Source organism: Catharus ustulatus, chromosome 1 (genome assembly GCF_009819885.2).
Source record: "Catharus ustulatus isolate bCatUst1 chromosome 1, bCatUst1.pri.v2, whole genome shotgun sequence".
Lineage (NCBI taxonomy): Eukaryota > Metazoa > Chordata > Aves > Passeriformes > Turdidae > Catharus > Catharus ustulatus.
Window position 1 is genome coordinate 4,913,310 of NC_046221.1, and position 27,241 is coordinate 4,940,550.

Here is a 27,241-nt window from a genome sequence, read left to right on the forward strand (position 1 = left end):
GAGCTGTGACTCTCATATTAACTCAATGCTCTCCTCCTCCAGCCTTCTGGACTCTTATGGACAGCACAACTCCAGAAAAGGTAACAATTTAAAAGGTGGTAGCAAAAAACCCCTTCTCTCACTTTATACTCCATCTAAGTCTGAACTGGGAAATCTGGGAGCACATTTGGGCACTGAATTACTGTGTGGTCTGAGAGAGCAGCTCAGATGACAATTCTCACATCAAAAGCTCTGAGCATTCTGTCCTGGCATTTCCAACATCAGGAAACTCAGTCTGGTTTTCCATGTGCCTCTTACAACCTTTCCACACCCAGTAGCTCAGCAGCAACTGGCAGGAGACACTTGTTAGCACAAAATACATTCAGGGTACAAAAGCAGCACTGCCCATGTGAGATTCTCCCCTCAACAGGACTCAGAGCTCACATCTGAAGGCCTGCTCACCTCAGAAATTCTTACATTCAACCACATCACAAGATGATCTTCACAGGATTCTGCTAAGGCACTGCCATTTCTTCAGCCACTGCATTACTTGAGGCTTCAAAGCACTCTGAAGCCCTTTGTCAAATTCAGACTCCAAAATTACACAATTCATCTAGTACACAAAACAACTTGAAAGTATTTTAACTAAAGCCTTTTATTCTATACAACTGTGAAACATCATTTACCCTTCTGACATTGCAGACTCTTCCATTATCTTTCCTGTTACTGTGTTTTGGGATGGTTAGAAAGGAAAAACAGAAGGAAAATTACAACCTTGGGCTGATTTCAAACAAAAAATTACTGTGAGCAACTCCAATGTATACAACAGGACAGGAAGACAACCAGGAAACAAAACATAACCCAAACAGTGCCTATTGGAACAAAGACCCTTGCTATTAATAAATACAGGTCAGGACAATTTACCAATAAAAGTTACAGTTCTGTTTAACCATTTAATTCACAAATAGCACTAAAAATGTGCAGTTAAAGCACAATTGTGTCAAACTAAGCATACACAGAAACGGGGATAAAAAACTGAACCTGATTCTCAAAAGATGGGAAAAGACATGCAGGCTTAATTCTGAACCATGGTTTTGTCTAAGCAATGAATTTGTTTTGCTGGATTAAAAGTGCAGAAGGGAATGACTATTTTGACTATTTGACTATATTTTGACTATTCTTTCAAATAAAACATGATGAAAAATACTTTACTTTTTGTCTGACCAATACAATCCCAGTAATATAATTTATTGGGACTTTCCTTAGGCCTCAACCTAAATCTTGATCACAAGATACAGGAAGAGCTAGAGCATGTGTCTCCTGAAGAAACTCCAATAATATACTGCCCCTTGAAGGCACTTGTGCTTCTGCTTCAGACAAGAGTAATTTCTAAACCATTTCTCTTTGAGGATTTGTAATTTTTCTCTGGCTACAAAGGGTTTTCTGGGATATCCCCACGTTTTCTCACAAAAAGCTGAAAGGCCCTTACCCTCCCTCCCCCCAATAAGTTAAACCTCTACAAAAGATTACCATGAGCCTATGACAGTCACAGATTTTTAGAAATAGCAGTGAAAACAAGATCTGCATAAATCTCTAACAAAAGGACAATTGCATATAAAACCTCGGAAAAGAAGAATCAGTATTTTTATCTCATGAATATGAAATCTGCTGAGAAGTTTCTAGAGTTTAACATTAAACATATGAAGTTATAATCAGAATGGTTTGAAGTTTTAACAAAATGTCACACACTTTTTGGAGCACAGTTACCAAAAATTAGACTGGTGTGTCTTTAGAACACCTAGGACACAGTGCAGGAAGTAGTTATATATATTTAAAAAAAAAAAAAGAAATCTAAGTTGCTGCAAAGCATGTTCACTCTATTATGATGCACAGCATCACTGGACTCACACTGCTCTGATATTTTTCTAGTGTTCTTATCTTGCATGTCAACAGCTCTCTAAAGCAATTAAAACAATTCTCATGTTAACCCTTGGTTTGCAATTAAATGGGCCCATTCATTCAAGTATGCAATACCTATTTTCTGGTATTTTCTTTTCCAAATTTCTTTTAGTGGCAGAAATGCTTAAGTAACCTGTGAGAAATCATTGCTGGAACTTTATGAATGGAATGTACTAAAAATACCTTGTGTGCAGTTCTTAATTACATTGTGACTAATAGGGCCAAACTTGTTTGATACTGAGCATGAGCAGATGAGGGGATTATGTTCTGGGAAAAAAAAAACAAAAGCAAAAAGGAGGAAGCAAAAGTCTGCACTGGGTTATCATCCACTCTCTGTACACCTCACACAACACAAACCACTCGGGGACCTCCCATCTCATTGACTGAGACTAGGACAGACTTTAGTTTAAGTCATATAAATTTTTTTTTTCCTCTATATTACAGGTCTATTAGTCACTTCAATTAAATGCTTACTTCCCATCCATACTGAGGCATTAAGTCTCATCTACCTTAGGGTTTCAGTGGGCTGGGTTCAGTGGGCTGCTCTAGAACTACTCTTGGAACCAGCACAGCAAGGTGAAGTCACTCCTGACTGCTCTGGGAGCGCTGCCCTCACGTTGATTTCTGGCGGTAGTGAAGCGTCAGGTCCCCGCCGCTCTTCCAGATGAAGTGCTTTACAGTTCGAAGGTCCATGTTGGGGTCCAAAACCTGCACAGAAAAATGGCAGCTTTTATTGCACTAGTCTGCTAGGCTGGCAGAAATTAAAAAAAAAAAAAAACAACCAAAAAGCAAACACTCCAGTTCACCCACAGGATTGTGAAAACCGATACCAAGATGAGCCATGCAAAGGCTTGGAGTTTTCAATTAGCAACTGAGCCTGATGCATTAGTGAAAGATTTTAGCAGAGTAATATGTAACTTCAGATTACAACCACCTCCTCAGTACCTAACCTCCATTAAACTTATTAGGCAATTAGTGGTTTTGGAACAATTTTGAAAACTGCCAAAAAAGCAGAATTCAAAACATTCCAGAAACGTCAAAAATACAACTCTATGGAATTGCATTAAGCCCATTTGTAGACTATAAGCAAATACTCTAAGAGCTCCATGTCAGACCAAAATTAAAGGGTTCATTATGAAAAATCTTCCATCTGCAACTGTCAGGAACTTGTGTCAGCACCAAGTTAACGTAATGTTAAAACATTTAGTTATCTGTTACCTTTACAACTAACCTTCAGCATATTTCCAGCTCAGAATTCAAAAATTCACAACCAATTCACAGCCAGAGGTTGGTTTTGATCACAGGGGACTTACCTGGTCCTGGCACAGAAGTTCAATCTTCTCCTCTGCTAGCACAGCAATGTCCTCCTCCTTTTCTTGTTCTCCTGCTTTCTCATTGTTGGAAGAGCTCGTTGTCTGGGACTCATTATCCAAGTTGATGATTTTCTCATACACGTGTTCCATCACTTTTCTCACCTGAAGCATGTCACTGGCTGACAGCCGGTCTCTAGAGGAGTTACAGATGTTTGTCAGGAGAAAAAAAACTGTATTTCTTATCTTCACACCACCCTCCTCAGCTATAGCACACTATGCAACTACACAGAGATCACCTTTATATTGTCTAGTAGTAAATTATCAGGATCATCCAGAATGCCATGATTGTAACAGCAATTTATCCAAAGAGTCACACAGCAAAAAACTCAGAAAAGTGGTTGAGATATTCAAAAGACCAGATAAAAATCTGCATTGCTTTCTAACCAACCCAGCTCCAAATAATAGCTCATGTGACTGGCAAACTTGTCTGCATTCCCTTTTTCCTTTCAAAAAGCAATTATTCATCTCTGTTAGCAACAGGAAACAAAGCTGTGGTTCTGAACAGAGTAACAATCTATAAATTCATCTGTTTTCTGATTAAATACCACAAAAGACAAAGTCTCATTTCAGTAGATAGTTCTTAGACATTTCTTAGCATAAACTTGAACAACTGCCTTTAAACCCAAATCCACAATTCTTTTAAATATTTTGAAATAACTTAGTGCTTTACAGCATTGCTGCTAAATGACTAAGAACTTCTACAAATTCATCAAGCACAAAACAATTCTCTGGGAAATCTCTGAATTGATTTTATGCTTTTTTATTTTCTTAAGCTTGCAGGTTTTTTTCTGCAATTTGGATATTCAATGTTGATAAGTCATATTTGCATTACTTACTTTTTTAGAGTTTTTGCCCCTGATGATGAATGAGGTTGGAGGTAGAAGGGAATCTTATTGAACTTGGGCATATTTTTCTAGAAGGAAACAAGTTTCAGAAGTGTTAATTTAGGATGAACCATGATCAGCTCCTATTTGCAGCAGCTGCTAGGTGAAGTATATTCAGCTTCTAATTATCAAAACTCATGAGAGATTCCTAATCAACATCCCCACCACAGCCAACTTCCAAATTACTCATACTCCTGAGACACTTCAATTTAGCTGATGCACATATCATCCAGCTTTTGAATGCAAATTATCATTTATTTCAAAGGCAATTAGATAGTATCAAAAGACAGCAGCAATATGAAGTGTATTCTCTGTTCCTGAGGTCCTCACTTGAAAAGGATACCAATTATGCACAGGACTTTGAATTCTTTATCTAAGACAGTCTGTTAAAATAAATTGAGCAGAAGTACTTCAACTGGACACATGAAAAAATGATGCATCTTGAAGGGTCTTGATTACAGACCTTGAGACCACTTATTTTAAACACAAACACAGCAAAAATGTAAAATGTCATTTCAGATACTGCAAAATTAATTGTAGTACATGTTAAAAAAAACTAAGAAAAAGCAAACTTCTCCACCCACTACTCACATCCACAGTGATGTCAATCACCCATTGTGGCACAGTTTCATTAAGAAGCATGGATTCAGTTTCACCTCCAGAATCCCGACACAACAACCTGAGGCACACAGAAACAACTTTGTTGTAACAACCATTATTGTGATTAGCATTAAAAAGCTTTCAGGAGAGGTTCTGCCCTTTTAATGGGCAGGGAGCCTGAACTCTGTTAGGATTGTGAACTTACTGGGGAAGAGATCACTTATTTTCTGTAAAGAGCTGGAGCTGTAGGAAGACAGATCCCAGAGCAGAAAGAGAGTAGGATCTCAGGAGACTACAGCTATGACACAGAAAATTATTAAAGTACTTTGGACTATGTTATGTTTGTGTGTTGAAGTAAGGAACTGCCAGGAGAAGGGGAAAGGCACCTGGCATAAAGCAATTCTATCCTCCTTGGGAAAAATGAGCTGTGCATGTAAAACATCTGCTAAGCCCTCACTAAAAGGAAATAATAAAACCAATTTCAGGCTATGTGCCCATGCAATGATTCAAAAAAGCCACATTTCATTTTATAAATTGCAATGAGATATTTTGTCAGAGTCCTGCAAGCCACCTTTTAGTTCTCATTAACATGGGGATCTTCCCAGTGCTCTCTTGAGGAGCAGCTGCCTATGAGGGAAGATCCACCAGAACAGAATGCAGGCAAATATTAAGCCACAGGTAAAACATAAATACATTGATACTGCAGGAAAAGAAATCAGTTTTCCAAGTTGAAAATGGTTTCCCTGTTTTAGTGACCAAAAGTTATGTCATTTTGGGGCCTGTTCAGCCTGGGAAACAAAACCAACAAACCAAACATGCCCCACTCCTTACATTTAAAATCCATTATGTCAGTAAATATCAAACAATTCAGTGTTTGCAAGCTCAGCACTTGTTTTGCAGCACTATTAAACTGTCTCTAATGTATCATATCTCAGGTTGTTCAGTGTAGAATGAGAAGAAATAGAAGGGTAATTAGTACACACACTGCAATACAGAACCTGTGTTCCTCCCTGCCAGAGTTTAGGAGCTTCTACTGGACCATCAACTAATTTTGGGAGCAGAAGCCAACTCACTGTAGAGTAGCAGGTCCTGAGTAATTAATGCTCAGAGACCAGCACAACACACAAGAATTGACAGACTGAAAGTAGCAGAACTTCATTCTAAAATACAGTTTAATTTATCAGTTTGCAGAAAGAGGAGACCCAAAAAAAAAATAAAAAAAATCACAGAGTACACAGAACTCTTACTGCTTTACAACCCCACACCTTGCAGATGTTCAATTTCACATGTTCAGCTGGACAATGCCAAATCATCATCATCAGCTGCTTATTCTGCCTGTCAAGGGCATGTGTTAAATGCACAGAACAGATTCCAAGAGCATTTTTGATAACATTCCTGCTTGCACTAAGAAAGGGATTGTTCAGTCTCTGAATATATATTTGCGAGTTTTTATACCTGAACAAAGTGCGTCCTCCAGCCTCACCAAAAATAACTGGTGTATGTGGTGGCACTTGGAAATATCCATTTCCTTTCTGGACTCTGTTCTCCTGCTCCCCATTCACTGTTGGAAAAAACCACACATAAAACAGCAGTGAGACTGCACTAGGTCTTAAAACTGGGCACACATTCTATGTAGAGCAGAAGCATTTTGTAAATTAATAAGATCATGTGCTTCATGAAAACCAAGAAAATCCCCATTTCCAAGATACAACAAGTATATAAAAACAAACTAGAGAGCAACAAGATCAATACAGATTTGTAGAAATAGGAAATTCAAAAGCCTGTGAAAAAAGGGAAAATAAAGCCCAGGAGCCAAAACCCAATTATGAGGTTTTCTCCCATTTCTTTTGTCAAACTGAACAATACTAACATTAGGAACCAACTAAAATACTCTGCTGAGACAGGACTGTTCTTCCCTCTAAAGTGACAATGCAGAACTCTGAAGGGTTGTTTGCACTGCTCTTTTACCTGGATTTGCCACCTGTCAAAACAGTTTACTAGGAAAGCTCAGACTCACAGTGCCTTGAAGTTCCTGTGTTATAAATTCAATTTATTATAGCTAATTACAGCAGTATGGTCTTCAAAGACTGAAGAACCTGATTCCATATCAAGTGGATAGGACAAGATTAAAGAAAAATCAGCATTATTTATACACCTCTTGAACAGTGCAGTTCTAATCAGTAAGTATCCTAAAACAATGTAGAATTTGGATGCCTGACCTGCACTTGAGAAAAATCATCTCCATTACACTGTAGCACCTCATTACTGTATTTGAAGAGATGTTGAATTCAAGCAACACTAAGAAATTTAAATGGCACAGACTCATGAGATGAATGATTTCTAACCAGAAACACACATAGCCACAATGAAAGGTCAGAAATTGTAACAAGCAAAGAAACCAAAAAAGCAAATCTATGTTAGAAGGGGTAAACATGACACTGAAGTCACAGTAAGTGAAAAATCCTATAGTTTAAAAGATTTTTTCATAGCACTAATTTGAACAATTGAGAGGAATAGCACTGAATGTATTTTATGATTACTCAAATTCATATCTCTACAAAAATGCCAGTGTCCAACAGGTACACTTCACCTTCCCAAATCACTGCTCAGTGCCAGTTCCCTAAATTTTTTCTTTTGCAAGGGCAATGAAAACTGATCCTGTTATGAGTACTCCAAACATTCCCCTAATCCACAACTCTGCACAGGAATAAGCAGTGTAGCACCAATAATCCTGTACAAAAACCTGTGAGTGACACTTCTCAGCTTAGAGCTGTAAACTGCCAATACACAACAGTCTGAGAATCAGCAGTGGCACCAGGAGACTCTGCCAAGTGCTCTAACCCTCCGTGGAGGCCAGTTTTGAAAGAAGAAAGCAACCAATTCTTGGCACAGTCTTGTCACAAAGCAGCAAGATATGCTGAATGTACAATTTTCTTAACTGCATCATCTATAGAAAGCAATGTCTTCATCACCAAAGATGAGGCTTTTCAGTCAAGGCTGACCTGGTTGAATTGATTTCCAACTCAGGAGCTCCAAAGTCTCTTATTTTGCCAAATTGTATTTTACATTTCTATTTCTATCTTACATTTCACATGGCTTTCATCTAAGGCCTGATTAGACTTAAACACCACTTAAAGGAGTTTTCCATAGACCTACTCCACATGTTATTACACTGAATGTGTTTTTCCAATAAAGCTCTTATTTCATTTTGTTCACAATACCTAGAAGAAAACTGGAGTTATGTCAAGAGAATACTGGCTAATGTTGGATAACTGAATCATTGTTATTTACTGTCATTATCTAGTGTTTCTTTTCCAAGTCAAGCCTCAGTTTGCCAGTAATTGTTGTTCATCAATATTTTTCATCATGTTTCTGTAACTTCAGAAGCATTTATTCATCTACTTTTTCATCTACTTTTTTTTTTTTTTTACAGACAGATCTAAGATTTTTGCTGATACTTTTGCAAGTACAACAGTTTCTGGTGTAAAGCAAATTTAGAAGTGATAAAAAAAAATTAAGGATATAATGCACAGAAAGATAAGTGTAAGACAAATGTATCTGTTTAAGAAATAGCTATATAAAAAAACAATGCATGGCCAAGTAATAAGAAAGGAAAATATTAAATACTAACCATGGTTTATCTCATTTTCTTCTTCATCCATTGGATTGATATGTGTTCTAGGCCAATACTCCAGAAGTGCTTGCAGCAGAAGCCCTCCAAGATTCACTGCCAAGACACAGTGAGGCAGAACTTAAATCACACAAAAAATCCCATGGGCAACACAATAATGTCCATTTGATCCACAACTGAAAACTCCCCAGGAGTCTGAGCAGTTCTATTCCCAAAGCAAACTATTTATGGGCACAGAAATCTGCTTGCCACAATCTGGGAGCTGCATGCTACAATCTCTCAGGAAAAGCTGATTTTAGAATCCCTGCTGTTGGATCACTCATGTGCTTTAACATTCTTTACATTAGGTTATAATTACATTTTCCCTTTTGCACGTTGAAGGTTTAAAACAAAGTTAAATGTAAATCCTGAACATGACTATTTCAGAAAAAAAAGTATTACTTTATTTGAAGAATGTTACAGAATTTAATATTAAGAAAATAAGTCCCAAAATCCAATCAGATACTGACATACATGGCATTGGAATACTTCAAAACATATAGACTGGAATTTATTCTGATTTATTTGTTAAAATAAAACACTAGTATTAGTTAAAACTTACATTTTGGATCAGAACCATCAGGACTGCTAAATCCAGCATCCTTTGCTGAAACCCAGGCTGCAAAGCAGTCACTTTCATCCAAAGTAATTGTCAACATCTGTTGGCAAAAGACCACAAGGAATGTAGAAGTTGTCTGGGATTAAATAAATCTATAAACTTTGCTCCTGCTTAGCTGGGAATACAAACCAAAGAATTTCTAAAGCATGACAGCACACTTTGTTTACAAAACAGTATTAAATTAATACAGTGTCTACTAATAATTTTATTAATAAGAGGTAGAAGTTGCTGTTTTACTTGAAAATCAATTTAATCCATCAGAAAAGCAATGAAGGTTCTTCTAAAAATAACAAACAAAAGTCTTTTTGAACAAACAACATGAAAAAATGTGAAATATGACATTAAAACAACAGATTTAGGAGCTGTATCTCACCCCAGTTTTCAAGTCCACTGAGAACCAGTTTGGCACGTAAACCATTTTAAATCTCTTCTTAATTTCTTCTTCAAAATCTACTTTCCCAAGGTCTTCAACTTTACATGCCTGTTCACCAAAAGAAGTGTACAAGTACTGAGTCATATCAACACCTCAAGTCTTTTCCTTGATTTTCATACACACTTGGAAAGATTGTGACTTATGGTCTCTCCCTGAGCACTGCAGTCCAAAAACACACAAGTCAAAGGTTAAATCCTTTATAAAAACTCAAACAATAATTTATATGGTAAGTAATTTTTATTCTTCATTTATCTTCAAGGTAGTGGCATCAAGCCAGTAGAGAGGTCTGGAAATATTTATTTCAGATTACTGGAAAATATTTTCCTTACACTGAGCAGACTGCTTTCTTCTAATACCCTTTGTCATTTTTCTCTCCATCAGTACCAATATTTCAATATTTTAGTACTCCATCAAACACCAGTATTTTCCTGCACATCAGGCAACAAATTCAGCTCAGCTACTGCAATGGGAACAGCAGGGAGTGAACTTCTGTGTAGATGCATTATTTCTGTTTTTTTTAATACTTTAAGCAATTCTGTTAAAATCCAAATTATTGTAATCCACTTGCAAAGTCATCCTGAAATACTTGTTTTAGGCAAACACTAAGGACTGCAACTTTGGAATTTATGTCCTCAAAAACCAGGAAAAGTTACAAGAAATAAAGCCTGAAGGATGCAGCTACAGGTAGGAAAATCTCCCTCTCTTCTTCCAGCATGCTCAATAAAGTCTCAGCTTTTAAGTGCAGGGAGCAACACTCTGACCTCACAAATAATCTCATCTCTACAGTGAATATGTATTTAAATATCTATCAAGTGACACTTCTCACAGCCTTACTAAGAAAAAAAACCTGAATGAAATTAAAAATTAACAGCAGCATTTGACTTTGGTCCCAAGATCTAACTCTACAGACTTAAATACATACTGAAATAAAGAAAACTTGTCCAAAAATAGTCTAAATTTTTAGTATAAACCCATATCCTCTAACTTAATTTCTTTTTTGCTTCAATCAACAACTCAGTAATTTGGAGATCAGGCTTTACCTCATTACTGATCTTGGCTGCTGCACTGCATAGTTCAAGATGAAAATATTTAGAATTTAAACAGACTTTTTCCAGAGAGGAAATTGCTGCCCATCTCACTGATGTGGGATTTGAGTCCCTTCTCTCTGCACTCTTTCCCCTCTCCTCTGACCAATCATTGGGTAAAGCAACAAAGAAATGACACAAAGTCTCCTCAGGCAACGCTAGGCAGGAGCCAGGCTTCCTTCTTCTTCCTTCACTGCCCTGCCTTCCTAGCAAACACAAGCCCTCTTTGAAACAAACCCCCTCAAAACAGACATTACTATTTCCTGGAAAAAATTCAAGGGTCTGAATTTCAGGAGAATATAGATATCAATACTGGATTGAATTCAGATGAATGCAGATATCAGTCTCACCTCAGGGAAAGCTACAAAAAAGTTCAGAAATGCCCCTTTTTCAAAAGGCAAATTTTGCATGAAATCTTGAGACAGATGATTGACTTTCTACCATAGAAATCTGAAACACCAACAATATACATAAAAAAAAGTGGCACAAAATAATTAATCATTCAACAGTAGAAAACCTGAAATTAGATCCTTACCTTCAAGACATCCCAGTATGCCACATTATTATTTGTGTCTTTGGTTAATATGTGCCTCTTGTCATTAAGAATGTGGCACTGAATAATACTAGCACCCCCTGGCAAACAAACAAGAATTAAGGTTACTACTGTCATTTTTTTCTAATATCATATTAAATTAAATAGCATAACATGACATGCTGTTCTTTGGTTTCACTTTTTTGTGTAAACTTTAGATGTCACCAAGGTTTAAATAAAGATTTTAACTGTAACCAACACTGGATAGACAATAACCACATTTTTCTGGTTGAAATCATAGTACCAAGTTTTTAAAAAAATTGAGTCAATCTTAGAGCTCTATCACTTGTGCTAAAGATCACAGATTTTACAAGGTGCTCTGCAAAACAGCTCTTTACCTTTTATAACTTGGTCAGGTTGTGTACACAGGGGTGGTATGGGATTGGTACAATCATTATCATAATCTCCTGATGCTCTAAAATTATGGATTCCCTTCAAAGTCTAAAGAAAGAAAGAAATTAATGACACATTCATAATCATGTCTAAACTCCGCTTTTATCTGTGAGTAACAACTGCCAGTTGCCAATCACAATTTAGATGTTAACTATCCAGTTCAAGAAATATAATTTATTTCTAAAAGCATCATAAATAGAGAGCAAATAATTCAAAGCTTCAAACCTTTTGAGCAATTTCAATATTAGCATTTTATGATGTATTTTAAAGGAAGGTTACAGATCACAAAATACCCCAGTCAAATTGAAAGCAACAGTTCCCAAACCAAGACTGCCATGACTACTCAATTGTATTCAGACTGTAAAATCTATCACTTACCCATTTATTCACAGAGGATTTAGTTGTTGCAACCCAAAGTGCTGGAGGAGGATCAGCTGATCTATCCAGTTCCATCTAAATAATGAAACAAACTTTCAGTCATGCTTAAGTTTCCCTTTGATAATTAGTATTGTCTTGTGTAGACCCACTCCTATAACTGAAAGTATCTCAGAAACAGCACTACTTTCAGTTTGAAGTTTTATACTAATGAAAAACCAGAATTTTATACATTTGGCACTGACACTACATTTCCCAGATTAATGAATCACTGTAACCAAGATTAGAGGCCCCTTCTGATCTCTGTACAGCTGACCAGCACATTCATCTTCCATTTTGAATTGAAATTTCTCACATTCTGATTTTTCCAGAAAAAAATCTGATTTATCCAGGTTTTATCTTAACACACTAAGAGTTCACTCCCAAGGAAAGCCTTATGCACCTGCAATTTCCAAGGTCACGTCACTAAAGTTAGAGACAGCAAAAAAATTTCAAAAACCAGTCTCTTTGAAAGATTCAGACTTGTGCATGCAAACAGCATTTTTAGGTGTTCAAAACACCCACATACAACTTTACTCCTGGTTCCCATGAGTATGTAACATATTCTAAAACAGTCCTGTGCACATATGTTGCTGCTAAGAAAAATCCACTTCTGTACAAAACCTTGGCAATGCCAGCTCAGTTTCTTAAAACTACTAGAGCCTGCTAAACCCAACTTCTTGGGTGTGAAGCATATTCAGTTTCAATAATATTTGAATTTGCATATTTTCAGTAGCTGCCAGGCACCCATCATCTTCAGGCAATTAAACTTCAGATGGAATTTAGGAGACAGAGCCAATCTGCTGAAGTAGTAGACACTTGTTAGCCAATGTGAATTCTTTAATCAATTTATATCTCAAGCCACTGTTTCATGAGAAAACATGCAATTACCCTTTTATACTGAGAGGGTGATAGAACACTGGCAAAGTTGTGAATTCTCCATTCTTGGAGATACTCAAAGCACATCTTGATGTGGTTCCAAGCTCCAGTGCTCTTGGGCAGGGGTGAGGAGTGGACCAGATCTTCAGACATCACTTCTAACCTCAGGTGCTCTACATTTTCCTGAATTAAACACAATTACCTTAAGAACTGGCGCCTTTTCTTCACAGATCAGCACCCGGATATCAGGATTTCGTAAATCTGTACAATAAATCTTCCTGTCTCTTCCTCCTGAATAAACATGAGTGAAGGCTTCATTGACCTGCAGAGCCCAAACACCTTCATCATGGACTCTGTACGTGGCTATGCACCTCTGCTGCCCGAGGGACCACAGGCGGATTGTTCCGTCAGAGCTGCCTGAAAGACACTGAGCAACACCAGCACACTTCCATCAAACAGCCATTTCAGGATTTCAAAATATTTTTCCCCACAAAAAGATTTGGTAATTCATATAGTTATATCTGAGCAACACCAGCACACTTCCATCAAACAGCCATGTCAGGATTTCTAAATATTTTTCTCCACAAAAAGATTTGTTAATCCATATAGTTATATTTTTCCCATTTAAATGGTGCTAAAAAGATAACTCTAGTTGTGATTTCCAGTATTTTACCCACTCCACACCTAGATGAACATGTTTTTATTTCACCCATCAGCCTTCCCCCTTAACCACTATATATCTGTAATTTATGATGTTACATAATTGCATTCAAATAGACAAAATGACATTTCTGCTCTCTGTAAAATGCCTTTGTCTCAAAGCACATACCTGGGTGCCATCTCTGTTCAACAACAAAGCTTTGACATTGTCTGTGTGCCCTTTGAGTTTCATTAGTTTTGCACAAGTCCTTGGATCCCACACCCTTAGAACCTATGGAAACAGACATTGGGTAAATGACATTAACACCATTCTTCCCAGCAATGTGTTACCTCTGCAGAAATCAAGTCTTTCCAATTGAATAACTTATTTCAAACATGTGGGCATCCATCACTGAAAATATCTGTTAGAACAGGACAGACATGACTGTATCTTATGCAGCTCTAATAATCATATGTGATCTTCTCCTGATTTTAATTTAATTTGTTCTGGCTTCTTCTGTCTTAAAGAAATTAAAGAATGGAAGTGACTGGAAATAGGACAGCATGATGTGGGCAAAAATGTGCTTCTGAGAATCCTCTCAGATGCTTCACTGGTGTATTCTATTTTCATTTTTATATTGTCTTGGAAATAAAATTCTTTCAAGGTTAGATTAAGTAAAAAACCAAATCAGAGATTTAAGCCTGTTTCACCTTCCTTTACAACAAAGAGCAAGGGTTGTCTCTTGGGAACACTTGAGCTTCATTAACTCACTTCATTTCCCACCTCCTGCAGGGATCTTGCAAATTGCTGGCACCTTCTCTCCTACCTGCAGCAACTGCTTGATATTCATCTGAGTCATGTGCCCTCAAAAGCAGAGCTCTTGTGGGAAATGGAATGAGAAATGTAATGATCTCTGACAAAGAGGGTTACACAGGCTGATCTGACTGTCTGCCTGATGTATTAAACCTCCATGGATACATCACCTCTTCAGACTGAGGATTTGTATCCTACACTTGCACTCCCACTTAAGAGAAGTGTCTGCCCTCACTATTGAAAACACAAAAGCTGCTACAGACATGACATTGAAAATGAATAAAATTGTCTCTTTATACTGAAATGGAACTGAAGTAAAATGAACCTCACCAAATTTTGCTTACCTTTTCAGTGGACCCTGATACAATAACTGTTCCCATTTGATTCATTGCAAGGCTGTAGATTGAGTCTTTGTTCCCACTCAGGGAAGAAGCTATTTCAAAATAAAATTCACATTTTCAATTTTAATGTTGTTAGTTGAAAAACATACTTATTCACTCAAAACTGGTATTTTAATACATTTTGACTCATGAAAATAATGCCACTGCCCCAAATACAGAGTTGCTTTAAGAAAGACTTGTCAGCATGGTGCTGGGAAAACCCCATTCCATTTCTTAATCTACTACTGCATAAAAACAAAATAACCTCTCAGATTTATGGTCATTACAATCTGGATGACCTTTTGGCACTACAGTTCTGTGCTAGGGCGACCAAGCTACTCTTGCTCATCTATGTTATTGGAATATGACACTTTGTGATCTTGTAACACACAGCATTTGGATTTAAGTGCAGAGATTTTTTTCCAAGCTAAGTAACAGCAAAACTCATTTTGTATTAAAGGCTCTTCTAGTTCAGCAGAAATGGAGAGAAGTTACAGTGCAGCACTGAAATGTGTTATTTGAGCAGGGTAGCTACCTCTGCATTTGTGAAAACCATATGGCAGTTCCTTAGCATCACACCTACCATCAGAGCAGAGGAATTCTCTATCAACCAGGCTAATCCACTTCTGGAGATTAAAGTACCAGCCCCTCAACTCAGAAAAACACAGACACAGCAAATGAAAATCATCTATTTAGAGAGCACAAACAGGCACTTCATCAAGCCTCAAATCCATACCATCAGTATGTCAAGAAGGCTGAGAATAGCAACAAACTGCATGGCCAGTAAAAACATGAAACTTCAAACAATGATTTATTTTTATGATGGAGCTAAATTTCCAACATAGGATTTGTAAGCTAATATCATAATGTAATATCACACTTTGTCACAGTGGAGAAACCTGTATCAGGGGAGGTTTAGGCTGGAAATCATGAAGAGGTTGTCCCCCCAGGAGCTCTTGGACAATGCTCTCAGGCACAGGGTGAGATTTTTGAGGTTGTCCCATGCTGGGCCAGAAACTGGACTCAATGATTCTTGAGGGTCCCTTACAGTTCAGGATATTCTAGGATGCTATGAAGAATCATGCAGCTTTACTTCAGAGTCCTTTTAGCCACTGGTTATAGCATTCTAATGCAAACTGTCAAATGAAATAATTATTTGGAGCTAAAATAAAGTGAGAGTTTTCTACTTTTCCCAGAGAACAGCTAAAAGCAAAACACAGAACTGAAAACTCTTGAAGGTTAGCACACTGTTCAACCATCAAAATAATTTGGGAAAGGATAACACACAGAGTTATCAAAAGCTGGATAGCAGGAATAAGAGAATCCTAAATGCACAGAAGCAGAATTTATTCCAGAACAAAAGCAAAGCTCAACTCCACTCTCTTCTGGAAGGGACTGCCTCTTAATTTGAATTACAGCTCTGCTGACTGAGAGACTCTTTCAAAATATGCTTCCCTCTTAATGCTGGTTTGTGTACACTGCTTTCAGGTAATCAGACAGAAAACTAATGCACAAGAACAATTTTCATTTGTATTCTGAAAAAATCCATACTGTCTGAGAGGACTCAGGAAAACAGATTCTGTGAGGACACATACTGTGTTCTTTCCAACAGAAACAGTTACTGGGGAGCACTAAAATGAAAGAAAAAACTCCTCTGCTTCCTCTCCCTTATGAAATACTTGTTTCCTACTCCAGAAATGCAAATGTCTCTATGTCACCTTAGAGGTAATGTCTCCACTTCCATTTGATCTTGAGTTCAAAACAAGCACCAGTTCCTCAGTACTCCCCATCTCCAATTTCTGATTCACTTAAATCATTTAGGTTCTGTATCACTGTTACAGTGTACAAGAAATGTTTTTATGCTTCTTTGTTATTCCACAACTGAGTTTTTCCTGTGAGCTCACAAATAAATTCTTCCTTCAAAAATTTTTTGTTCAAGTAGAAGACAGCAAAACCTGCAGTCATCAGCAAAGTTTGGCTATAAAATAATTCTATTTTCAGTAAGAAAAGGAAGAAATAGAATGATTTTATATTTCTGGGAAATATAAAGTAAATATCTGTAGTCATGTGCCATCCCAATAGCATTCTACAGTGCAACACAGCTCTCTAAAGCCATGTCTCTTCCAGAGGCTACTAACTTGTGTCAGCACAGGCTATACTTGAAGTAAATTCCTTAGACAACAAATGCAAAACTGACAGTTCTGCCCAGCAGATGCACCTCTGGTTTGAGAGGCTACCAAATCTATAAAATTAAACACCTTTCAAAATCAGCCCAATAGAACAAATAAAAACTCCCATACCAACAAAACCAGATGCCTGCCTCTTACCTACAGAATTATATATTCCTGAAATGCCTTAGGAATATGTTGTGTCAATTCCAAACTTTAATTTTGTGGATTTTCCTTGAGTCATTTCTAACCTATGACTGAGGAAGCAACTGGGCCTACTTAGAAAATTAACATGTGGCAGTGTGCAAGACTGTTCTGCTCTTTCCCAGTGAACACCTGAGACTGCTGTTGTTTAAATATCCATCAAACTAACTAAAGGATGAAAGAGATCAATGACTGGGAACACAATTTTTCCAACCTACCCAACAAGCAGCAAAGTACACTGTGGTCACACTAGACTGTCTTTCTCAAAACATCAAGTGTAAAATAGCCAATATAAACCAGGATACCACGACCCAGATTGATGTTATTCACTTAAATCCAACTGAACCTAAAGACTGGTGCCACACTTCCCAGAAGAGCCATCTCTACCCTGACCATTCTAAAAAAGGCAGTGTTGGAACTGCTGTAAAAAGGAAAGATCTCACAATTTATATAATACCCTTCTGGGAGAGAGAAGCAGGACAGGTGACTTCCTAAAAGATTGAGAATTAACCCTGATGAGTCAAATCTACAGTTTCTCCTTGCCTTCCAATCTCCAGTGATTTAAATCTCACCAGCATGATGTCCTTATATGTAATTAGTACTTTGTGTGTTTTTCAGTCTAGTTTATGTAGTAACTATTCTTCTGACAGATTTGACAAATGTATTAAGTGCTGCTTTAGGAGCTGTACTGTCTGTTTTTTCAGCGTCTATACAAACAAAAAACCAACCCCAAATTATAAAACACAAAAAGTAGGAACAAATTAGCTACGAGAAGATTTCTATAAAAGGTTGGTTGAGAGGTTAAAAGCTTCTTAAGTTAAAGCTCTATCAAGTTTCAGAGAAACCAGCATGTCACAGTTCAGGGGAAACACTTCAAAGAGACTTGTCCTCTATTCCAAATGCTGCTGGCTGCTCTAGATTTCCAGCTATTGCATAACATAACAAATGGACTGAATGCATACCAGCCCCACCTTCAAATTTCTTGCCCATTGTTTTATGTATAGATAGAAAAAGGCATCCATAGTTTTAAACTGACCTCACAGATTATGCTACTCACTAAAATGCATTGCATTTGCCTCCCCTCCCCAGGTACTTACTTGTGACAGTATTATTTGAGGCAGTCAGTGCTGTGAGAGTATTTACATCCCAGAGGAAGATCTGTCTGTCCAGCCCAGCAGATGCTACCAGCTCCTTATCTTTTGCATATGCTAAGGCTTTTACATAGTCCTACAACAAAATAAATGCAACAATATGAATCAATGTTATCCTTTCAAAGTCCACATCTTAATAATTGTAAGAATGGCAGTGATCACACACAGTATTTACAGATAATGTTTTTCACCTTATGCGTCCTTAGTGTTGACATGCAAAATCCCTTATGTGCATTCCACACTTTAACAGTAGTATCTGAAGAAGCAGATATCACTAAATTGGAAAGAATAAAGACTAAATTTTAATGGCTTATATATTACTTTAGAGCATATTTGTACTACTCTAATTTTTCAAAAGAGATTAAAACAATCATTTATATACACATTTCAATTTTCATTAAAACAGCTGCTTACACTATTTACCAAAATTACAATATACATCACAAATTAATTTTACATGCTAAGAAAAGATGGAAAATAATTAAAGCACCAGATAATTTACTTGTATACAGTTTCTGAATAGTGCAGTTCTGAAACTTTTAAGTACTTACACGTTTTGCCATTGCAGCAGAGCACAATGTCATTTACCCAATCTGTGTGATGTTCCATAGATGCTATATAAGGGTCTTGCTGCAAATCAAGAAAAAATAAGCTCATCACCAATGGAGAAGATTGTGACTATCACATCCTGATGTGGCATCTTCTTCAGCCTGTACATGGATCCAAAGTTTCCTGATGCAGAGTTGTTTGAAATCACTTTCCCAGAACCTTTTTGTGAGAACTACACAGTTATGTGAGATACGAGCAATATCAAAAGGATTCTGTGATCACAGTAATTGGCAGCTGTTAAAAACAGCATCAGGTATAGCCCTGCAGGCAGCTTACCAGCAGGATAACTTGGAAAAAGGTAGGTTTAGAGGCAGGAAGGCTCTGCTGACTGACCTTGTGCTGATTGACACTCCATATCCTTATGATGGAGTCCCGCCCTGCCGTGAAGAGTCTGTTTAATGCTGGATCCAGCTGGAGTGCGTTTACCCCGTTCCGGTTGTACTTCTCCACTTCATCTCTAATCACATAGGAAACCTACAACACATTTGCACAAATCCAATTATGGTATTAAGATATTGACCTGGTCATAAAATCTGAATATCTAATTTCATCTTTGTAAGGTTCTTGAGTGGGAAATATGAAGAGTTTTACAAGCACTGTCTGTCAGTTTGAGAGTTACCAGCATCAGTCATTTGCCCCCAAAAATGGGGAAGAGTCATAGAGAAGATTCAGCAGTGATAGAACTGGAGCCCAAAAGATTCTTTTAATCATTACAATTCTAGCTTAGTTAGACCCAAAGAATCCTCATTACAATTCCCTGCTGTGTGTGCATATTCTGGGTGACCTCAGACACACTGAACCTGACTTCCCAAGTGGGTTCCACTTTCAGTTTCCACGGCTGCAATGCCAGTATTTCCCAGGATATGGTCACCATGGCTCAAAAAGCACTGAAAGACTGCAGATACAAATCCAGTAGGTGTCACTATTATTTTTAAACCAATTTAAGTACTTACCTGCCAATATAATAAGGAACTTGAACTCTTAGTGCTCCTTCAGACAAATTATTCCATCAGTTTCTGTGTGTAAAGGCTATGTCATGAATTTATTCAGAAAAACTAAAAGGAAATTTCTGAAGACCCTGAAAGGCCACAGTAGTCTCCATTATTAGTGTTCAGTAAATACAATTTAAGACAGTGTAGTTTTTTCAGAGCTTTCCTGATCCCTGGGTTTACACACTACTCCCCCAGGCTGAGGGAAAAGGAGAAAATGCCAGTTATGGATCTTCCCAGATTCTATAAAATATAGTCAGAACAAGGTAAAATTTCATGCTTGGTATAATCAAAACTGCTCAAAGAAGGAATCCTCTGGATATACACATCACCAGTGTTTTGAAAATGCTTATAAAGAGTAGTCTTGGGCTAGAGATCAGAAAACAATTTTTCACTCCAGTAACTGTGTGGAGTAGTATAAAGAAAATGTTTTCCAGATCAGATCTCAGTGACACAAAATAAATCCAACAAATTAAGATGTTCAGTAGTCCTTATCACAGAAGTATTTTACAGCAGCTCAGATTCTGTAGCAGGAGAGCTGACAGGCCCATTTGGTGAATGTGGGCAACGCCTCCATCCAATTATCCCATCCTCAGGCAGCACAGCCAGAGCACTGACACTTCCAGAAAACACATGGCCAGTGCTATTCTCTGTTTCAGAAACAGCTGCAGCAGCTCTGCAGACCAACACTGAAGGACCAAAATTCAGAGCCTCCTGAATCCTTCTGCCTCAACACACTCCACAAGTCCTTCACTACATTTATTAATGCAGTGTACATAATATATAATTGCATATGTACAATACATATACATAATTATATTATTATATCCCAATGCTCTTAAAGACCTTATGGTAACCACTCTCAGCCCCTTTAGTATCACAGCTCTTCCTCCCAGTTTTAGATTGTGTCCTGATTTCCAATACTTTCAGCTTCTCTCACCCATTCCAGACTCATCCATAACATTCTTGCTATCCATGCTCAAGTTTCCACCTACACACAGCTCCAGAGATGCTGCTGAAAGCAGACACCATCAACCACGCAGAAGTGTTATGTTAAAACACTTCAAGCACTTGAGGTATTATTTCTTTGTGAGATGCAGGGAGCAAGATGTATGTGCCACTCCTTACCTGGGCTGAACCACATCAGATTATGTGTATAAAATAATGTTTGAGTCAAAGTCAAGGTTTAACATGATACAAAAAAAAGGCAAAAGGATGCCCAGCAAATTCATGCTGCTGTCAAACTCTTTGATTAAAGCCAATGAAAGCACTCAGTTAAAAATACTAAATGTGAGCAGCTAAGATACAAACCCAGAGGTCAGTAGATCAATTTTAATGTTTTTCATTACAGAGAACAATATTTTCCAGACTCAATATCAGGCTCAAGATCAGCAGGGCCCTTCACCTCTTGTTTTCACAAATGCTAGAACGATATTCTTTGAGGAAACCTCAAATTTCAGATTTGTTCCTCCTCTGTCAGTCACCTCCCATATTTGTTATATTTTCAGGTATAATTTAAGAGCTCTTCATTCTACTCATAAGTTAGACTGTCAAACTATGTTAGTCACCTAAGCATGGTAACATTGATACTTTTTGCACATAATGATGCTAATCTTTTTAATCTAAAGGAGCACAAGAAAAACAGCCATAAATATTTAAAAATGCAAAAAAATCCCCAAATGATGGTTTACTTTAGTAAATAAGGTACTTTTCATATATGATTAAAACTTCCACAGGACTTTGGAAACTGAGTCATATTTCTGCATTAATCTTGATGAAATTCAACCAAATGCTATTTTTTCCTCACACAAAGACACGATCAGAGGACACTGGCAACTATTTCTCATTGCCACCAGCACAGAAATATTCAAAGTTAATTTGCTCTATTCCTTTAATGACTTCCACATATTAATTTAGTCAAACATCTCTTGGCAAGTATTGTTTTACATTTTAAAAGAAGTGGGATAAAGAGAGGGGTTATATTGTTTCAGTGTTAATTGCTCCCTGGTAGATCTGAGCTGGATCTCAGCAGAAGCTGAGCAGGAAACCCAACATCATCCTTCCTTCTCCCTGTGAGAAACTGGAGAATAACTCTGTTGTAACAACTGAATTAAACAAGATTAAAATCTCATGTTCCTTTGGTTTTCTTTGGGTGTAAATACAAGAGATCTTTGGTGTAAAAAAAATAAGGCAAAACAACAAAAAGAGTCTGATACAAAATTCCCCATCAGTGACAGCTACTATGCACAGAATTTCAGTTATTTTTGTCTCTCCTCAGACTTAGAATTTTACAAAGTGTTATTTACTGTCCACAGAACGATATATACTTGTCCTAATAAACTGTCTTAAAAATTGAAGGAAAAATGGTAAGAAGTTAAAAAAAAAAAAAAATCCCAATTTTGTTAGGTAATGATAACTTCCTCCACATCATGGGGAGAAACCATGACAGATATCTTTCAATTATAAAAGTAATTCTAATCCATATTAAAGAGGGACTCCTTTATTTATTTATTTTTTAATTTCTAATACTACAAGGACAAAGAAAGAAAATGAAAATGAGAGAAGATTATTCTGTGGACAGCAAGTTGATGGGATACCACACCAACATTTCAAATGAATCCTGCAATTCAAGCAGCTGGCTAAGGACAAGGCAAACCATTTGTCCTGAAATCAGTATGAACTGAAAAGAGCTACAGAAAAAATGGACTCTCCAACTCATCTTGGAGACCTAATGACATCCAAGTAACTGAGTTGTTTACACTGATAATAAAAACAACAGTAAGTTGACTAAAAGAGTTGAAACTTGTGTAAGAGTGGTGGACACACAGCCAAGTCCACAAAACCAAAACTAATAAGAACAGAGGAAGATTGCTGATAATCCGTATGTGGTTTTCCATTATGTTCTTATTTGGGTGGTGGGGAAAAAGTAAGTGCTTTTTTGTTTGGTTGGGGTTTTGAGTGTCACTAAGCACAGAATTAAGAAATATTAGTAGATTTAGTAAGTACACAAAACAAATACAAAATCAAAGTGTATTTTCAAAGCCTGTGTATACACAAACATATCTAAACAATATAGAAGCAGCAAAGTTTGGTTGAGGAGAAACTGCTGTGATAAAATTCACCACTGCTCCTGAAGCACACAGATCCTTTCACTGAAGGTAAAGTACTGGATTCTGCCTGGAAAGGGGTCTGGAGACCCCCAGGAATGAGGGCTCCAAAATCTCAGTGACCTTTGCTCCACACAGGACAGGCTGGAGCAGTTCCTGCTGTGACCTTTCCATCAGAGCACAGAGCCAGGGATAAACACAGACAAGAACTGGGGTATAGATCCCCATGGCTTTACTGCCACCATTGCCTGGGATGGGAAATATTTCACTAAAAAACCAAAGCTTTGACATCAGCACTGCTGCAGCTTTAATAAGCTCCCATAATGAGTAAGAATCTTCCACAGCAGCAGTGCACAAACATCCACTCACCATAAAGAGTTTATGGGATTCACCACCCTAAATGGATCAGGACTAATCATTTCAATGATTACCTAAGAGCTCCAGAGATAAAGCTACTGCCAACAGATACATTTTGTCACACAAAACCAAAAGAATTTCTTGCAGGACTTACAAGTGTTTCCTGCATGGATAAGTGCATCAGCTGATATAGGATCATGTTACCCTTGTTACTTTACATGCATTATAACAGACTTTATCTTGACACATGGGTAAAATCTGCTTATAAAACATCCCACCAAACCACATGGAGGAAATGGCAACCAGCTGAGCTCTGAAGGCACTCATGCCTTGTTTCTAAGTGAAAAACTAAAAGAAAAAAAAGTATTTCTCATAATCATGGGAGAGTTCCATGAGATCTAAATTGCATCAAGAATGAGATAAGCAGCAGTAAAGTAGTAAGGAAAAATACCAATATTGCTTTACTATCTTGGTGGAGCATATGTAGCCTTAAAAATATGGCTTTTAATTAAGAAGAATATTTTAATTTTTATCCATGCTCCAGAATAAAAGTAATGGAAGGCATTAAGAAGCTCATTTTATTCTTTTACAATGGAATCAACATACCAGCTATTTGCTTGCTTAAGCATTATATATGAAATAAATACATTTGCAATTATAATTTTTACATGTATTATATATAAAATATAAAAACAACAGATATCACATCTAGTAAGCCGCAGTACTAGTGCAAAAATATGACAAAATCAGTTCAAAAAGATCACAATGCTTTGGGTTGGAAGGGACCTTAAAGATTATTTCATTCCAACCACTGCCAAGGGCAGAGACATCTGCTAGATGAAGTTGCTCAAACCCTCATGCAGCCTGGCCTTGAACACTTCCAGGAATGGAAAACGAGATTTTCTTATTCTGTACAGGACTTAACGACAAAAAGTGCTTAAAATTCATGCAATCATATTATAAGGATGCTGATCTTTATATGGCAAAATTCTCATGTGTTGTCAACAGTTTTCATTGTGGGGGTAAATTTATTCTGGCCAGGGATCAAGTTTGGGAGAGCAGTTACAGTGCAACCCCTCCAGGGCAGCTCTGTCAAGGCACCTGCTGAGAAGCAGCTTCACCTTGACTTGAGTGCCAGGATGACATCTGAAAGCTACAGCACACAGCCAACAGCAGTGTCTGACACCTCTGCATCCCTCTTCCCTTCCCAAATCAGTGTCTGACACACCTCTGCATCCCCCTTCCCTTCCCAAATCAGTGTCTGACACACCTCTGCATCCTCCTTCCCAAATCAGTGTCTGACACACCTCTGCATCCCTCTTCCCTTCCTAATCAGTGTCTGACACCTCTGCATCCCCCTTCCCTTCCTAATCAGTGTCTGACACACCTCTGCATCCCCCTTCCCTTCCCAAATCAGTGTCTGACACACCTCTGCATCCCCCTTCCCTTCCCAAATCACTCACCCTCACTCCTGCAGCTGTCAGAAAGGCAGGGCTAAGCTTCACAAACCTGCCACTGGACAACTCAAATGCCTGACTCCCATTTAAAGAGTTAAACATGGAATTTATTTTGAGGCCTAAAATATCCACTCTGATTAAACCATTAGAAACTACAATTATATGCAAAAGCATCCTAAACTGACTATTTTGGATGGCTTTGCCTACCAGTAGAACAGGTGCATCCAAGCTAATAATAGTTCTGATTTCCATAAACTTCAATCAGTTCTCCTGCCATGTAAGGAATCAAATTCCTCCATGTTTTGTAAAAGCCTCTTCTTCCAGCCTCATAGGTTTGGAACAAATTTCTCCAAGTCTGTCACTCTCCAAAACTCTATGTAGAAGCACCATATATGTTCAGCCATTGGGAATTAAAATAAATCATGAGTGGTTTTATTTTTCCATTAGCAGCTGATGGATAAAAGAGCCACTTAAAACTGCTTTACTTGAACAAAGTCCTGTCACTAACCAAGCTGGTGAAATAATAGGAGTCAAGAAAAACATTCAGCTTCTAGTCAAACTTTAAAAATGTTAATCCTGGAATGGTTGGGGTTAGAAGGGACATTATAGATGCTCTCATTCTGACCCCTGCAATGGGCAGAGACACCTTCCACTATCCCAGGTTGCTCCAAGCCCTGTCCAACCTGGTGTTGAACACTTCCAGGGCTGGGAGGTTTCTCTGGGAAACACAACCAATCTGGATCCAAACTCAGTGTGCCGCTGAGACACAGATCAGTGTCATGTACATTGAGTGTCATTTGTACATGAGGTGAAAAAAATACCACACAGTGCAATGAGAACTGACAAAACATCATAAACCAGCCCAAAACCACCTGCAAAAAAAAACTTTTGAGCTAAGCAATACTTGGAGAACAAAAATAGTAAAAAAAGGAAACAATGAGCTCTTTGATGCATGTTGCTGTCAGGGAAATACTACTTCATAAATAGGAGTGCATCAAACATACCAAGGTATAATAAAATCCTCCTCCTTAGGGGTGTAACCTGCAAAAACTTGTTTACAGCATAGGCATTCTTTGTATTTTAAAGCACATCCATGGTTTTTTTCTAGGGGAATTCTTTATATAGAATTGACAAAGTGCTTCACTTAACCACAGAAAACACTAAATGCTCTGAAGAGTTGCCCGTTTCCTCTGCGCAATAAATGATCCAAGAAACAAACCCACCTCTGCTTTGAAAGCTCTTAATGCTATTTCAAGCCTAATCAATATTTAATTTGATTACACTGGATAGGTACAGCTGAAACTGGCACTTGCCACTAGGCAGCTTTGCACATTGATAAAGCATTAAATCTTCTCCATAGTGAAAGCCATAGAAACATCTAAAGGGCTGGCAGTATCACAAACAAGAAAATCATTAAGAACCATAAAATAAAACCATTTTAGTGACTTTTACTGTTAAAGAGTCTTGACTTTTTACACACACTTTGGTAATTCCAGTCTCCAGCAAAGCTACAACAATCTACTCATAGCTACACGTGAGCCCAAGCCTGAGGGTTTAATTCTTCCTCAAGTGTGCTGAGAATGTCTACACCCACCTGACTGCCTGTACCACGGGTTTCCTTCAACAAATGCTGCCTGGAGCTGGCAAAGAACACTTCTGAAATTTGAGAAGAAAAAAATCCTGCTCCTTGCTCATGTGTGTGAAAGGACAGAGCGTTTTAGAGAAACTAAGCAGAGATAGGATGTGAAGCAGATCAGAGTTGTGGAATGGTTTGGGTGGGATGGGACCCGAAGATCACCCAGCTCCCACCCCCTGCCCTGGGCAGGGACAGCTTTCTCTACACCAGGTGACACAGAATTGAATTCCAGGCACGGGGGCATCCACAGCTCCACTTGGAAAACTATTTCAGTGTCTCATCACGCTCGCAGTAAAGAATTTCTTCCTAATACCTAATCTAAAGCTACTCTGGCAGCCGCTACAGGCGAGACAGCCGCGGCAGGAATCTGCAGCTGTGTCGCTGCCGAGAATTCACGTTACACCAAAGCAGGTCAGGGGGCACGGATCTCTCGGTCTCCACTGACCTCCCCCCGCGCTCTGCCGCTTTTGATCCGAGCTGCTTCAGCCCTGCCTCCTGCGGGCTGCACAACCCGACCAGGGCAGCGAGCAGCAGCCCCTCCTCAGCCCTGCCTCAGGCGGCCGCTCGGCCCCGTCACGGCGGCCAGCGGAGGCGGGGGAGAGACCCCGGGGGCGTGCGGCGCTGCCTCCCCTCACCGCAGCGCTGCTGTGGGACAGCGCAGCCACTGCGCTGCTATAGAAACCCCCAAGGTCTGACATCCTGCAGCCGCTGGCGTGGCCCGCGAGGCTCCGGGCTCCTCTTGAGCCGCGCCGGCCCCGCCGCGCCCTCACCTGCACTTTCCGCCGCCCCGCCGTGTTCTGCCGGTGATGCGCCGCCATCTTGCATGTTGACACTGTGGCGTCATGTCCGA

At 38.4% G+C, this 27,241-nt stretch overlaps 1 protein-coding gene across 1 annotated transcript; it reads right to left on the minus strand.

The window, feature by feature from the left end:
- Positions 1–615: 615 nt before the first annotated feature.
- WDR48 (WD repeat domain 48) lies at positions 616–27,241 on the minus strand. The gene is made up of 19 exons (XM_033058494.2): positions 27,162–27,241; positions 19,179–19,319; positions 18,788–18,866; positions 18,428–18,510; positions 18,183–18,312; positions 14,678–14,766; positions 13,710–13,811; positions 13,083–13,307; positions 11,966–12,040; positions 11,533–11,635; positions 11,138–11,235; positions 9,458–9,565; positions 9,028–9,124; positions 8,427–8,522; positions 6,251–6,356; positions 4,787–4,874; positions 4,148–4,224; positions 3,252–3,444; positions 616–2,646 (listed from the first exon to the last, which is right to left on the minus strand). The coding sequence occupies exons 1-19, from the start codon at positions 27,207–27,209 to the stop codon at positions 2,551–2,553; spliced, it is 2,034 nt and encodes a 677-aa protein (XP_032914385.1). The 5' UTR covers positions 27,210–27,241; the 3' UTR covers positions 616–2,550.

Bases quoted from the DNA above. Each gene is read 5' to 3' on its own strand.
- WDR48 (XM_033058494.2), bottom strand. From the start codon at position 27,209: ATGGCGGCGCATCACCGGCAGAACACGGCGGGGCGGCGGAAAGTGCAG. The intron at 9,566-11,137 runs GTAAGGATCTAA...TTTGGTGAACAG, and splicing joins CATACTGGGATGTCTTGAAG to GCATGTAAAGTTGAAGACCT. The intron at 4,225-4,786 runs GTGAGTAGTGGG...GTTTCCTTCTAG, and splicing joins TGATTGACATCACTGTGGAT to AAAAATATGCCCAAGTTCAA.